At 38.4% G+C, this 16,150-nt stretch overlaps 1 protein-coding gene and 2 pseudogenes across 1 annotated transcript; all 3 read left to right on the top strand.

Annotated features, from left to right (window-relative positions):
• The first annotated feature begins 1,762 nt into the window (after positions 1-1,762).
• On the top strand, positions 1,763-7,618 carry LOC148743040 (adiponectin receptor protein 2-like; annotated as a pseudogene).
• A 961-nt stretch (positions 7,619-8,579) lies between these two features.
• Positions 8,580-9,709, top strand: LOC148743039 (uncharacterized; annotated as a pseudogene).
• Positions 9,710-10,088: 379 nt separating this feature from the next.
• Positions 10,089-12,774, top strand: LOC148743038 (uncharacterized). The gene has a single exon (XM_088762147.1). The coding sequence runs from the start codon at positions 10,324-10,326 to the stop codon at positions 12,661-12,663; it is 2,340 nt and encodes a 779-aa protein (XP_088618273.1). The 5' UTR covers positions 10,089-10,323; the 3' UTR covers positions 12,664-12,774.
• Positions 12,775-16,150: the final 3,376 nt, after the last annotated feature.

Here is a 16,150-nt window from a genome sequence, read left to right as displayed (position 1 = left end):
TTCGCAAAATTTTTATTACCGGGTTGGGAAAAAATAGGCCCAAATAAGGAGGATTTTAATCGGTTGGTTAGTCTGTGGTAATGAAACGCAGGTTCAGTTACACCAAACTTTATCGCCACACTGTTCGTGTATTTTTCCTCAATAACCATAAAGGGAAGCTTGAATTTAATAATTTCTTATTACAGCCAAGCAATAAGTAAGGATATCTAATAACAACTAAGGATATCTTCAAAGTTAATACCTTTCTGAAGTTATTAGAGTCCGTGAAAGATATGTCCGGATTTGAAGCGTAAGCTTTGTTTTCAAAGCCTTGAAAACCATAAGAATGAAAATATCCGTACCGCTTAGTAATGCGTTTGAGTGATTTATTGAACATTGTCTATGGTTCTGAAAAGATTAAGACTCCGGTAAGACCGGGAAATCTTTCTGTTGTCGGTTAACAGTCAGAAGCGATGAAACCAAGAAAGGAAATCAACATAAACTTAAGGTCTTAAATGCTCGGAAAATATCTTTATCCTTCAAATGCTCAAATGAAAGCGTGAGGAGCAATATAATTCTTATAAATTTGAACCGCAGTACAGACAAGCATCACTGAACTGAGGCGACAAACTGCTAGTTAACTAAAGGTAAATCAACTACACACGGAAAGATAATAGGGAGATTTTTTATATCCGGGTTGATGGTTTGGTCAATTAAGTGACAGCTTGAGGATAATCTTTATCACAACACTGAATGTTATTATAAATCGAAATGTTTTGCAACACATTTCTGAGTCGTTCGAATAACTGAACGTTACACTTTCTCTTGAGACTTTACTTTTATGCCAAACCCTGATACATTAAATTAAGAGAGAAAAGTTTACATCCTTAAGTTGAAGTTAATTTCATAGCGTCATTAGAGACAATATTTTCTATGGAGTCAATCATTAGCATTGTTGAGATAACGTGATTTCAACTGTGCGTTTCCGTTTGATAAGCTAATTCAAGAAATCATTGTTTTAGAATTAAGGACAGGTTTGAATTATTGGGTAAAAGAATAGCACATAGAATCGTATTTTGCATAAACGCACGCGAGAAGCTGGTGAATACGATGACCTATAGTCAGTACTGTTTAGATTTCATAAACCGGCGTTGTAGGTATTCATTTAATGTTTGCCTATTGGGCAGGATTAGGTTTAATTTGGTATCTTAATTTGATGGCCTGCTCCCAGTTGGCTTGTTAGCTCAATTGGTAGAGCGCTGCACTAGTATCGCAGAGGTCAGTGGTTCGAATCCCGTACAGGCCTGAAATTTTTTTCAGGTCTGATTTTCACTATTGCTCAAATAGTGCTTTACTGCGAAGGATCGTTCTCATATACGTCTCATAACCGCAGTTCACACATATGTTTCATATGTTTGTTGTTGTTTGATTTATCATCTACGGGTTTATATCGAATTAATTTGATGGCCTGCTCCCAGTTGGCTTGTTAGCTCAATTGGTAGAGCGCTGCACTAGTATCGCAGAGGTCAGTGGTTCGAATCCCGTACAGGCCTGAAATTTTTTTTTTTTTTTTTTTTCAGGTCTGATTTTCACTATTGCTCAAATAGTGCTTTACTGCGAAGGATCGTTCTCATATACGTCTCATAACCGCAGTTCACACATATGTTTCATATGTTTGTTGTTGTTTGAGACTTATATTGTTGAAAAGACATGACTGGTACTCCTCAAAGACACGAAAGAAAGCAAAACGCTGCAAAAGAAAATTGACAAGAGACTAGGAATAATGTTGCAGAGGAAGAAATCATTTCGCTATGAGTCAGAGTTGGTATCTCATAATGAAAAACACCTTCTGTCCCATTCTGAACTACCAGACTGGCCTTGCGGAAAATAATTTTCATCCAGTTTCCACAGACCACCTGTGCCATGTTTTAGATACTGCTTTAAGAGTATCTTTAAACTTCAGAGTGAAACGGGTAATAAATATTTGGACTCATTTGATTGGTTTTATTGTGTTTGTGTGTATTATGTACATCGTACATGCTTTTACGACCCGTCACTGTCGCGAATCCATTCCCTAGAGACTGGCTAGAAATACTTGTCTTTAGCTGCTTCTTTGTCGGCGCAATCATGTGTTTGGGAGTTTCCTGGATTTTTCACACTGTTTACTGCCATTCAAAGACGGTCTCCAAGATCATATTTCGAAGGTAAGGTTGCCTGTATTTCTATAACTTAACATGTTATATTTTTCCACGCCGAGGAATGGCGCAGTCACTCGGAGGCTTGAACTGGGTTCATTCGTAAATCTTGTCTTAATGGAGTCTTGATTATATCGCTTCTTTAATAAACGAACGTTAAAGTAAATGAGCGAAAAAAAAAAGCCACCGTGCAATAAAGTTAGTCACATAATTGTTACATTATTCAACCACTCATTCGGTTCGGTCAGTCAGTCAGTCAATCTCCGTCTGACAGCAGTTAGTCGGTCATTCAATCAGTTAACGATTCGGTCAAACAAAATCTCGTTTTCAGTCGGTCGGTGAGTCAGTCAGTAACATAGTCAGTCAGTCAGTCAGTCAGTCAGTTAGTCGGTCAATCAGTCCGACAGTCAGTCAGTCAGTCAGTCAATCAATCAATCAGTCAGTCAGTCAGTCAGTCAGTCAATCAATCAATCAGTCAGTCAGTCAGTCAGTCAGTCAGTCAATCAATCAATCAGTCAGTCAGTCAGTCAGTCAGTCAGTAGGTCAATCAGTCCGTCAGTCCGTCAGCCAGTCGGTCAATCAGTCAGTAAGTCAGTAAGCCAGTCAGTCAGTCTTAAAGTCAGTCAGCTCTTTAGTCAGTAAGCAAGTCATACTATCATTTACTCAGCTTTTCAGCCAGGTGATGATTTAGCAGGCTACATAGTCAACCCGCTGTTTGACCGGTCTACAAATCATTTGTTAGTTAGTTACCCTGTCCAGCTAGTGAGCCATTTCCTCCCTTAGTTTCTACTAGAAAGTCTAAGATGATGTATTACGAAATTACATATATGCATACATACATTTCATTGAACACATCCCGGTCTTGGGCTTTTCAGTGAACAATTATATAATTTACATACTTGGTACTATACATACAAAACTAACTAATAACCCGTTATATACAACATGAATTACTTATAACTTAAAAATAGAATGCTTATTTAAATAAATAGTCATTCAGGAGATACCTTTTCAAAGCTCTCTTAAAAGAACAAAGGCTCTCTTAAAAGAAGCTGGCTTTTCATATACTTTCAATCTTGGGTCAAGTTTATTCCAGATGGCTACACTTCTGTAATAAAAGGTCCTCTGACCTGTTGTAGTTTTAAAAAGAGGAATGTTAAGTTGTTAAAAGTTCCTCGTTATACGCCCAGATACGCTGCCTCTTGTTACAAGCTCGGATGTCAAATATTCAGGCGCTTGGACTGTTATACATTTAAATGATAAGGTAGCATCACGATAGTACAGGATTGTTTTTACCGGTAGCCAGCGTAGATTCCTTAATGTGGAAGAAATATGATCATACTTCTTTACATTGCAAATAATTCGGGCGGCAAAATTTTGAACATATCGTAGCTTATGAACACTACAAGCTGATGTGGACAACCATACTGACGAACAGTAGTACATCTTACTAAAAACAACTGCGTTAATTATAGTTTCAAGCAGATCTTTGTTAAAAGCGAATCAAATGCGGTTTAGTTGGGATAGTTTCGATGTGCAAGATGGGACAGTCGCAGAGATATGATTGTCAAATGATAGTGTGGGATCGAAAGTAACACCAAGGTCTCTGACTGTTTGAGCTGGGATGATTTCCTTTCCAAGCAGGGACAATTTAAAGTCTGGCATTTTAAGAGACATTCTTCGACTGCCAAAGACCATCAGTCTATTCCTCTCAGGATTAAGCATTAAGCAGTTGTCGAAACATCAATCGCGTATCCGTTGCAGAGCAGAGTTCACTCTTTCTATACCTTGAATAGAATCATTCGCACTAAAGGATAATAGAAGCTTTGTGTCATCCACATAGCATACAGTTGAACCATCCTGACAGATGTTTGGCAGGTTGTTTACATAAATGTTAATGATAAATAATAATGCTCCTAGTACACTCCCTTGCGGTACACCACTGACTACTGGTAATCTATCAGATAATACAGAGTTGATGCGGACTGCTTCTCTTCATTGAGAAAGACAGCTTTCGACCATTGAAGTGCAGAAGATGATAAACCAATGTTCTTTAGTTTCTTTAGAAGAATCACGTGGTTGATAGTGTCAAAGGCTTTACTCATATCAAGATATACGATTGCAGTGATTTTTTTCTGGTCGATAGCGCGAGGAATAAAATCAGTAGTAGAGATCAGTGCTGTTTCAGTTGAATGCCATCTTTTGTTGCCGCTTTGTTTCGCTAATATTCTTTGATTAGTTGTTAAATATGAAGACAGCTGATTTAATACCGCTCTTTCGCATATCTTGGAGAGTACTGGGAGCAGCGATATTGGTCTATAGTTGTTAGCTTCTTCGTGATCTCCATTCTTGAGAATTGGCTAAACTTCGGAAATTTTCCGAGAAGCTGGAAAAACACCACTTTCAAGAGAGGCATTAACGATGGAGGTGATACAAGGAGCGATGGTCTGCGGCAAACTCTCTTTAATTACACGAGGTGGTACTTTGTCAATTCCTGGAACTTTGTTGTTAGGTATTGAATTAACAATGTCTGTAACCTGAGAGCATTCCACCACGGTGAAAGAGAACTGTTCTGAAGTTGGATAGTTTCTCGGAATGAAGGTGTCCGGAGCGGGCGCGTAATTAAATTTGTTAGCGAGAAGTTGATTTTTTTCTATCGTAGATTTCGCAACCGAGCTAAAGAACTTGTTAAATTCGTTTGCTACGGTTTGATCTTCTTTAGTAAAACTCTTGACATTCATGGGCTGTTTTAGAATACATGACCTGATTGTTTACCAAATGCTTCTAGTGTTGTTGGAATTCTGTGTTATTTGTTTTTAAACGAATTCCCTTTGTGCGAGCCCTATTTGGAATACATGACCTGATTGTTTTCCAAATGCTTCTAGTGTTATTGGAATTCTGTCTTATTTGTTCATCGAATTCCCTCTGTCCGACCCGTATTTGTGCGAGCCGTATATAAATTCGTTTGGTCAAATGTTGATGTGCTTTGTTCCATTTGATTTTCAAGGCTCCATTACATAGGGAGAGCAATATTCATCATGGGATCATATATTTCTACCTCCGTTATATTATGGTTTCTACCATTCAAGAGTTTTGAAGAGTGTATACATGTCAATGATCTGTTCTCTTGGTGTGATCTGCATCATTCTTTCCGTATGGGACAAATTCAGCGCGCTCCATTACCGAATATTTAGAGCAGGTAAATTTGTCGTTCAAAACTCAATTAATATAGCAGTTTTCAATTAAGTATCCAAAAACAAAAGGATAAACGATAATAGTCACAGCGACCAATCAAAACAAAGGTTTACATTATCAGTGGCCAATAAGAGTTCAAGGTAAATACTCGCAAACTGCTTAAAGCGCGGGAAAACGCCGCGTTTGTTTACTTTTTCCATCTGATTGGATGAAGATTGAATAAAGCTATCAGGTCTTATCAATATAGACTGGTTGGCTATGCGACTGGTGCCTAATGTTTCACATTGCGGCAAGCTATTTCTTTTTTTTTTTTTTTTTTTGCAAAAACATATAAACTAATGAAATTCTTTCGAAAATCACTTTTAATTGGCAAACCTTATTGTATTTATTTGAAAAGAGAGTGTCACAGCGACGGTATTATATAACAAAAATAATGATACATTCATAAAATATCTATGGAGGCGCATGCGATTGAACACAGAGACTGCCTGAAAAACAGCGAATAGAGCCTCTTCTATGTATGACTTGATCTTTCTCTGAAAATGAAACCTGCATTGAAAATCTTTGATATACAATGTTATGGAAACTTGAACTAGAAAGAAAAAAGTGTCCTTTGGCTCTTTTATATTATTATTTCATACTCATTCTCACTTCAGTCTCAAATAAAACCATAATTTTGTATGTACCAGCAGGTACTCAATTACTGTTTTCGAAGATTTATTCCCGATGCTTATTCATATCTCTCTACAATAAAATGACAATTTGCATCACTGGAGAGCTCATCTTAGAAAGAATATTCCGCCAATTTGTTAAGCTGGCTGCGCGCTAGTCATGCGCACTAGGTATGTACAATGGAAACATAATTTGATTTCGCATGAAATGTTCGTTTCAGGTATAATGCTCTGATTTGGCTACTGCGGATTTATTCCTGTAATACATCTCATATGTTTGTATGGAGTAACTTTAGCGTACCGGCAAGCTGCGGGCGATTGGGTCGCTCTGATGTGTCTACTCTACGCTGCAAGTGCCGTTACGTGTGCCACTCGAATTCCTGAGAGATTTTTTCCCGGCAAGTGTGACATCTGGGTAAGCAAGCCTTTGCGGCTCTTATCATCAGTTTTGTTAAATGTTTCTTGGGCTCTTTATCTTTCGTCAGGTTTAACTCAAACCGCGCACTGGAAGTTCGGTTGCTAAACATCACCAGGAAATCATATCTGTATTAGAATTATGTCTAATAATTCTTCTAAGATAGATAGTTTAGATAATTCACCGAAGTCCTGCCCTTGCGGCTTTAAGTCTACCTATTAACTCTTTAAATTCATTTTTATTGACTTACGCTCGAAATGTAAGCTTTGAAAACAATGGCTAATTCACAAAATCAACTCAGCTGACAAAATCAAATCTTGTAATACCTTTTACCAATGCAGCGCCACAGTTTCTTTAGAAACCGTTACTCCTCTACTTTGTATTCAGTTTCAGAGCCGCCAGATCTTCCATTTGCTTGTCCTGGCCGCAGCGTTTGTTCTTTTGTAAGGAATTTGTCAGATGGCACAGTACAGATTTGAAAAGGGACCTTTATGCGAAAGTTAAACTTTGTCAGAATCATTCTTTCCATTCAGAAGTGCACATATCTTGCTATGAGAGGACACGTATGAGTACTAGAGTGCCTTGTTGTCGAGAACACGTACGAGTACTAGGGTGCCTTGTTGTTTGAAGAGGAGGTCTGGGTCATAGTCGTAGAACGTCGCCTACAGGTCTCTCCAAACCGTCTTCACGGTCAGCGAGCGCATATACATTTTGAGCTCATTTAAGAGTAAATCAATGGAAAAGCGTTTGAGTGAAAAGTTCCAGTAACTATTAACATCAGGGAAGACACTGCACAACTCAGTTTGAAGTGATGCGTGCGAAAGAACAGCTTGAGTAGAGAGTCGAGTTCAATTTTTGCGTCACAGTACTACTAGAATTACTACTAAGTATTACTAATATAGTGTAAAGAGGATACAAAGGCGATTTTGTATAACGCCACTATGGGGGCGTTAGGCTTGCGCATTTCTCATGCGCAGGATCCTGAAGACTTTCGCGCTTGTATATATCTTCTTTCCCAATTGAAGGATTTCTCTGCTAAATAATTTTACAAATCGCCTATGATACGTGGGGTAACATGTCGAAGTTGCTCTGGCTATTTATAGAGTATTATTCATTCCTTTTTCGACGATTTGCGACAATTTCACATTGAATTCTTATTATGATAAAATAGTCAAGCGAAGCTTTATTTTTAGCGAGTCTGTAGATCCTCGTAACGTTTTTGTATTTTAACTGGTCACTCTGGAAGTGGAACACATATGAAGCATGTCTATTTGATATCAATTTTATTGAATCTGTTTACATTGCTATTTAGAACTATACTTTTGAAGGTGAAGAATGTCTTTCTTCACATTTAGTTTACTTTTTATCAACCTATACGCACACACCGGAACAAGAGAATGACAAGTTAAGTGTAACTCACGGTAAATCAAGGACGGTGGCGCCGAAGCGATGGGGCTCCGACTGTAACCTCCCCAATAACATGTAAAAATATGGTAAATTTTCGGGGAAAATTGCCCCCATATCTCTAAGCTGCGTCCACTTGTAACTGTTCAAGACTTTCGGCAGATGAGAAATCAAAATTTTGTGTACTGTTGTCCGTGTGTGTTCAACGTTGTGGTAGAAATGCAATGTTTTAGTGTAGTGCATTGGTTTCTTGCGCACGGACGCAAAATCTATTCGTTTTGGTACATTTCGTTCTGGACACATGTTGGCATATGGTATTTCGGGGACTGGACTGGACTGGACTGGACTAGTAAAACGCGGACTAGTAAAGCGCGGACTAGTAAAACGCGGACCAGTAAAACGCGGACTATTAAAACGAGGACTAGTAAAACGCGGACTAGTAAAACGCGGACTGGTAAAACGCGGACTAGTAAAGCGCGGACTAGTAAAGCGCGGACTAGTAAAACGCGGACTAGTAAAACGCGGACTAGTAAAACGAGGACTAGTACAACGCGGACTAGTAAAACGCGGACTTGTAAAACGCGGACTAAGCAACAAAAAATAATTCCATACGAAGGCGATCACAAGACTTAATGGCGAGCCAATTCAGTGAGTGAGAATCCCTTTTTAACCTTTAAGGTGGCTCTATATAGTTTTTCGGCGCGCGAAGCATGGGTACGAATGGCGCGAGCGCGCGAGTATTTAAAAGAAAAACAAAAATAAACATGGCGGCTAGACTTTTATCGCGAGTCGCGTTCCACTTACAAACTCCTAAAAAAGTGCTTGAAGATACACTTCTTTCGTCTTCTCTTGACGTGGTTAAACTGAGGAGTAAATTCGCAGCATTTATTGCGCCGATATCAGAGAGGGTAGACGGTCGTGATCGAACGCGAAGGAAGTCGCAGAGTGGTCGCGGTGCACTTTTTATGGTTGGAGGCTTCGCTTTGAGCTCCATGGGCGATGATACACTGAAAACGGCTGGAGTGTCTGCAGAGGTGCAACTGACACAGGAAAAACAACCACCAATGCGTGACGAAAAGGGTCGGTTTTCACATAAGAAACCCACTCGAAGTGGAAACGTGGAGGACAGGACTCGTGGGATAAAGGAGTGGAGGGCAAAGAGGAAATTAGATTTTAATGAGATGGTAGAAGATTGGTCGCCACCGAAAAAAAGAGAAACCCGTTTAAGTCAGGTGTAGTTTAAATTTTGTTTTCACTATGTGTGGCACCTAGCAATTCACCTAAAAGTTTTCAGAAAAGTGCTTCCTTGTTCTCAATTTGAATCGCATCATTGACTTTCTGATTGACAATGCATTCTGATTGGTTAACGAAGCGAGGTATTTAGCACAGACTTGCAAAAATCCATTACTTCACTCGTGAATTCCGCCTTAAATTGTACTTGATATCGGTTTTTGCATGCAATTTAATGCGGAATTCCCTCATCAAGTAATGAATTTTCCAATAGAATTTTTGTATTATACCACAAATAGTTCGTAACAAGTTGTTTCGTCAATATGATTACACCTAAACATTTTGACATTTCATTTTAAAATTCCAACAAATGTTTGGTTACAGTTACAACCTAATAATACAATTAGCATTAACACGTACAAATATTGAATTTTAATCAGGAACAAACAAAGAAGGAAAATTGCATTCCACATGGAAGTAGAATTATGGACTTAGATGTTTTGAGAAGTTCATTGAAATGTTGTCAGCACTGTAAAGCAGGTAAGAAGAAACAATTTTTATCTGCCCAAAGAAAATCACAACTAAAGAAAAGTCAAAATGAATTCTCAGTTTTATGGTAAGTACATGTACACATAACTTTGAGGCTATAAAATGAACAGGTTTCCAAAGAAACAGTTATGTGATTAATTAAACATGTACATCTTCAAAACACTGCAAAACTTCTCATAAGCAATAAATTTTTGGGCAAGTTCTTACCCTATACCAAGTGTCACACAATTGTATTTCTATTGATAGCAACAAAAAATGTTTTTTGGCAAATTTGCAACAAACAAGCATTGTAAATTTTCCGCAAACCACAAGTAGCATTTACTGCTTTTGTAAAATTTTGTTAATTTTGCAAAAAAATTTACCTTTGCTCATTTATTTCAAAAGAGAAGACAAACTGCCAGAATTAAGTGTAAAATTTTCTTGAGTATCAATATTGTCACTTTCAGCCAATTTGTCACTGTGGAACACAACAGAAGAAAAAAAATATGGGTTAGCCTCAGTGTTCTCAGTTACCTGTGCAGCATGTGGTAAAAAGAATGTTGTCAAGACCTCCAGTGAACACAGGAGTGGTCAAAGAGGTCCTCTCAGTCATGATGTTAATTCAAGAGCTGTTCTTGGGTGTCTACACACAGGAATCGGTGAAACCCACCTAAATAATTTACTGTGTACATTAAATATTCCCTCCATGAACCCGGTAACTTTCAAGAGTAGAGAAAATAAAATTGGGCATGCAGTAGAGCAAGTAGCGAAAAAAAGTTGCAAAACTGCAATGTCAGAAGAAAGAAATGCTGCTCTCAAAAAAGGTGCAAAAGCAGATGACCAAGGCTGCATCAATATCCCCTGCTCATATGACATGGGTTGGCAAAAACGAGGAAAGGGGAATAACTCGTCAACTGGTCAAGCTGCAGTGATGGGTTTAACTTATGGGAAGGTTATGGATTATACTACGAGAACAAAATCCTGCAGGGTTTGCACAAATACTAGAAAAACTGGAAAAGAAGCGAAGCAACACAATTGTCGACTCAATCATACAGCATCATCAAAGGCAATGGAGCCTATGGCAGCAGTCCATGTGTTTACTGAAAGCCTAAATTCTGGAGTCAAACTATCTGTTTTTGTCGGAGATGAAGACTCCACAACAGCTGCACATATAAAAGAGAATGTCCCTTATCCTGTAGAAAAGTGGACAGACATTGTGCATGCCAAAAGATCACTAACTACAAGGTTGTATAACCTAAGCCAACGTGGGAAATTTGTAAATTCATCAGCTCTCTCACAGAAAGTTGTCAACTACTTGGTCAAATGTTTTTCTTATAGTGTGTCTCAAAATAAGGGGAATCCATCAGCCCTTCAAAAATCCTTAAAAGGCATTCTACCACACTCCTTTGGAAACCACACAAATTGCAATGAATCCTGGTGTGGTGCCAAGAAAGACCCTATTAACTATAAACACTCTGACTTACCCTATGGCAAAGATCTCTATGGTGATGACTTGAGGAAAGCTTTGGAGAGAATTTTTAATGAATATTGTACTGATGTAGTAGTTGCAAAGTTATCACCTGGGGCAAATTCGCAGAGAAGCGAGGCCTTAAACAGTGTTATAGGGTCAAAAAACCCCAAAATTAGATACTACGGGGCAAGTGCAAGTAATGACTTCCGAGTGGCCTGTGGCATCTCCCAAGTAAACCTTGGATACCAGTACATTAGCCAAACACTTGAGAGCCTCAACATTGAACCTGGTATACACTGTATCAGTCACATTGAAAGAATGGATCACAAGGCTACCCATGACAAACTTAGAAAAACCAGCATTAATTTCAAACGCCGAAGAGCTCAACTACATAAGCAGAAGTTAACTCTTACAGGTAAAAAACAAGCTAAAGAAGGAAACACATACCAAAGTGGAATAGGACTTAACCTTAATCCAAACGATTCTACCAAACTGATCCAAGAATTTGACATCATCAATTTGAAAATTTCAAGTGAGGAGCTGAAAACCTTTGAAACATGCATTCCTGAATTAACAATCAGACCAGTGGTGGAGAAATTTCCCTATGACAGAAACACTGCTTACAATTTCGTAATTTACGATATTGAGACAAACACGTGTGGAAAAACCGCAGAAATATGTCAACTTTCAGCAGTTGATCAATCAGGTTTGCACTGTTTCAACAACTATATATTGCCTTTGAGGGATGTAGAAACTCATGCTACAAGGGTAAATGGTTTAAGTGTCCGAACAGCCAGAGGAGTCAGGACCCTGTTCAAAGACAATCAACCAGTAGAAACTGCGTCACTTGGAAAGTCACTGGAAAATTTTCTAACCTTCTTGGAGAAAACTGTCAGGCGTGTGAAAAACGATAATAATATTTATACTGTTTTAATCGGGCACAACTCTCGGGTTTTCGATACTCCAACCCTTCTTCGTCAAGGTGGACATCAACTTTGTGAAAAACTTTCCTGTCGTAACGTTTTCTTTTCTGACACTCTCCCTGTGATGAAGAACTTGGTCAAACGTAAACATCCCTCTCTGGTCTCATCGGATGGTTCCACAGTTAAATTAAATCAACAATCCATTTACCAGACACTTTTCCATGAACCTTTCCCCGCACACGATGCAATGGAGGATGTTAAAGCTTTAAGAAGAATAGTCTTTGACTCCTGTTTGAACGTTTCAGAGGACATGTTGATAGAAAACATGTCATCAACACAGTACGCAGAAAACGACATGAAATACCTTGATCGTCGCTATGAACTCCTGCAGACGTTCCGAGGAATTCTTTACCTTCCAACAAACGCAGAATTTCCCATCAAGCAACAAATTGCTGAAAAAATAGCCGGAAGTGGCATTTCATACCGAGATCTCAAAAATGTTTTCGAGAAGTTCGGAGCAAAAGGGCTTGTTGGCGTATTGTCTCTCCCTCCATCTTCAACAACTTGCAAAGCCCCGCGAGTAACAAAGACAACCCGTATTTTAGCCAAGATCGTTGAACACTTCAAAGCAGCGGAGGAAACTACAAGTTAACACGCATTTTCATATGTTTTTCCACACGCAGGTATACTCTTCGCTGTGGTGGGGAAAAGTAAGCGTCTATTTCTCGGCTAATTTTCAGCTAGCACGTGCTGAAGAAAGAGCGACGAGAGCATGCGCATTACCGTAACTTGAAGAATTTCTGTTTTGATGACGTCACGAAAAACGAGGGTTTTAGAGTGATCTAAAGGCGCATATTGGGCGCGTTCCAGACGGTGAATTTTTTTGAAAATTGGCACATAGATGGGATTTTTCTTTTTCTAGCTCTTACAAAAAAATCATCGAATTTTATACATACATAAATGTAACACGCGTCAAAAATGAAAATTGCGAATTACTCCGAAAATTATGTACAGATTTTCTCGTGGCTTTATCAGTTGAAACTCCTTGAATGTTAACTCTGTTTCCCCAAAAACAAAGAAAATTTACCGCGTAGAAACCGAGAAACACCATCTAGAAGTCAGGTAGGTAAAAAAAACAAGCCAAGCATTTCTATAAATAGTTGCCATAGCAACAACTTTAAGGTTCTGAAAGGGTCTTCCATATATCGTCTAAGGCTGTAGGCTTTCATTACTGATCTTCTACCGAGTGCTGTGAGAAAAAAATTTGCCAAGGGAGACTGAATTATTCATGCATATGTAATACCCAAAGCCTTGTAAAATACTATATAGAGCCACCTTAAGCTACAAATGGGTTTGACATGCACCAGATACAAACGATTTTATAAGTTTAGGCTAACAAAGAAAGAATTTTATTGAGCAGCAGTTCAAAATCTTAAAATACACTTTCGTCGTAAATTTCTCATCAGGAAACTCGATTTTTCTCTTATATTAAAAATTGTTTATTTCGCCGTAAATTTCTCGGCAGAAACGCAGGAATTCGATGAATAAAAGTCGCATTAAATCTCCTTGTGTCTAGGTAGAAAGAATCTCATTGACTTCAGCTTTTCGGTGGAAGAAACACCGATTTACACACGCCATTACAGAAAACAAACAAGCAGACTGACAACTCCAAAACAGCTATTTGCATTCACTTACAATTTGACTTTCTGTGACATTTTAAAACGGAACAGAGGTAAATCTTCCAAGATTAATCGTTGTTGGAAATAAAAAAATACTTTCCGTAAGATCTCTGTTTTTCTCTTTACGAGAAAATCGTCGCATGATCAGTTAACTCGTGTGTGTTTGTCACACCAGTACTGCTGTTTCTTCAAAAGCGTATGCTTCTTTCCTCTTTAATTGACAGGTGTCACATCGTGACAGTTACTTTTCAAAAAAAATGTTTGAAAATTTGTTCGGAAGCCTTTTAACTACCTTTACAAATAAAAATGTTTCGGCGAAAGTTTTCTCTTTAATTTGAAGAACCTGAATGATTTAGAGCTACAATTACGATTTTAATTACGGGAATATCCTCCTTGAACTTAACAATTTGATAGCGAGTGAGTTATAAAGAAAACAAATGTTATTCAAATTTAATTTGAATAACCCGAATGATTTAGGGCTACAATTACGAGTTTAATTACGGGAATATCCTCCTTGAACTTAACAATTTGGTTGCGAGTGAGTTATAAAGAAAACAAATGTTATTTAAATTCAAGAGAAAACTTTCGCCGAAAGATTTTTATTTGTAAAGGTAGTTAAAAGGCTTCCGAACAAATTTTCAAACATATTTTGGAAAAGTAACTGTCACGATGTGACACCTGTCAATTGAAGCATACGCTTTTGAAGAAACAGCAGTACTTGTGTGAAAAACTCACACGAGTTAACTGATCATGCGAAGATTTTCTCGTAAAGAGAAAAACAGAGATCTTACGAGAAGTATTTTTTATTTCCAACGACGATTAATCTTCGAAGATTTACCTCTGTTCCGTTTTAAAATGTCACGGAAAGTCAAATTGTAAGTGAATGCAAATATGTGTTTTGGAGTCGTCAGTCTGCTTGTTTGTTTTCTGTAACGGCATGTGTAAATCGGTTATTCTTCGAACGAAAAGCTGAAGTCAATGAGACTCTTTCTACCTAGACACAAGGAGATTTAATGCGACTTTTATTCATCGAATTCCTGCGTTTCTGCTATGAAATTTACGACGAAAGTGTATTTTAGGATTTTGAACTGGTGCTGAATAAAATTCTTTCTTAGCCTAAACTTATAAATTCGTTTGCATCTGGTGTACGTCAAACCCATGTGTAGTTTAAAGGTCAAACAGGGATTGTCACTCACTAAATTGGCTCGCCATTAAGTCTTGTGATCGCCTTTGTATGAAATTGTTTTTTTGTTGTTGATGTTGTTGTTGTTAAGTCCGCGTTTTACTAGTCCGCGTTTTACTAGTCCGCGTTTTACTAGTCCGCGTTTTACTAGTCCGCGTTTTACTAGTCCGCGTTTTACTAGTCCGCGCTTTACTAGTCCGCGTTTTACTAGTCCAGTCCAGTCCAGTCCAGTCTAGTCCAGTCCAGTCCAGTCCAGTCCAGTCCTCGAAATACCATATGCCCTGGCAAATCATGTGGCTGTAAGGAATTTTTGCTCCGTCCTCCGTGTTCGTGCATAAATCCTTGTCGTCTTTAGCAAGCGCGGTAGCCCTGATTCTGATCGTTAAGTGAAGAGGTGTGCTTGTAATATTCCGTCAACTAAGGGAATTTTTGGGAAAAAAATGATCACGTTATAAAAGAAATCGGCTAAATTCAAGTAAATAAACCATGCCGTAATACCTAAACCATTTAAGTTTTTCCAGACATCAAAGGAGCTAGGCAATGTGCTGGTGCTTCTGGGATCGTTTGCGCGTCAGTCAAAATGGCGCCTGATCATGAATGTACACGCTGTTATGGCCAGACACTGATAATCTCGGTTATTACAGCCCTTAAGTATCTTCTGACACTTCACTTTTTGAAGCTGCTTTGCGTCGAAAGCAGAGAGTGGGATAGCATGTCTACGAAGTCTTACCAAAAGAACGTGAAACGTACACGAGGGGTTACTTGGCGCTTCGCTCGCTTGTCAGGAAAAATTTAGCTTGTGTTGATGCGGGAAGCAGACAGCTTACGATCACAAGTAAGGCTCCTAACATGTATTTTAACCACACTTCAAGTAACATACGCAGTAATGATAAAGTGTTGATTTCTAAAGATATATGCCGCTTGACATCACAGCAAAAGGTGCCAAAGATCGATCAATGCGTTACTTCTTTGGTGGACGCGCTCTAGTGCCTAGATCTTTTGCATTTAAAAGAAAGCTCCATGCGATTAAAACGATTAATTAGACGTTACTTAAGATAAGAGATTTAATTTTACTCGCTAGGACTTCCAGAGTACAAGTTAACTTTGTCTGAAGCAATAGTAACCCAATCAAGAAATTCAAGGATGCGACATCTATTTATGGCGACCACCAATTAATCTTATATACGGCATGGCTTTAAAAACTTTTAATGTTTCCATCTTTTTACTCGTGTTCAGTTGACCTGAATTTTTAGTGAATGGTTTGAACCAGGGAGTAG

The sequence above is a fragment of the Stylophora pistillata genome, chromosome 1 (genome assembly GCF_964205215.1).
Source record: "Stylophora pistillata chromosome 1, jaStyPist1.2, whole genome shotgun sequence".
In the NCBI taxonomy this organism is placed as follows: Eukaryota; Metazoa; Cnidaria; class Anthozoa; order Scleractinia; family Pocilloporidae; genus Stylophora; species Stylophora pistillata.
The sequence above is the reverse complement of the archived record's forward strand: the minus strand, read 5'-3'. Positions and strand labels throughout refer to the sequence as shown.

Bases quoted from the DNA above. Each gene is read 5' to 3' on its own strand.
- LOC148743038 (XM_088762147.1), top strand. From the start codon at position 10,324: ATGAACCCGGTAACTTTCAAGAGTAGAGAAAATAAAATTGGGCATGCA.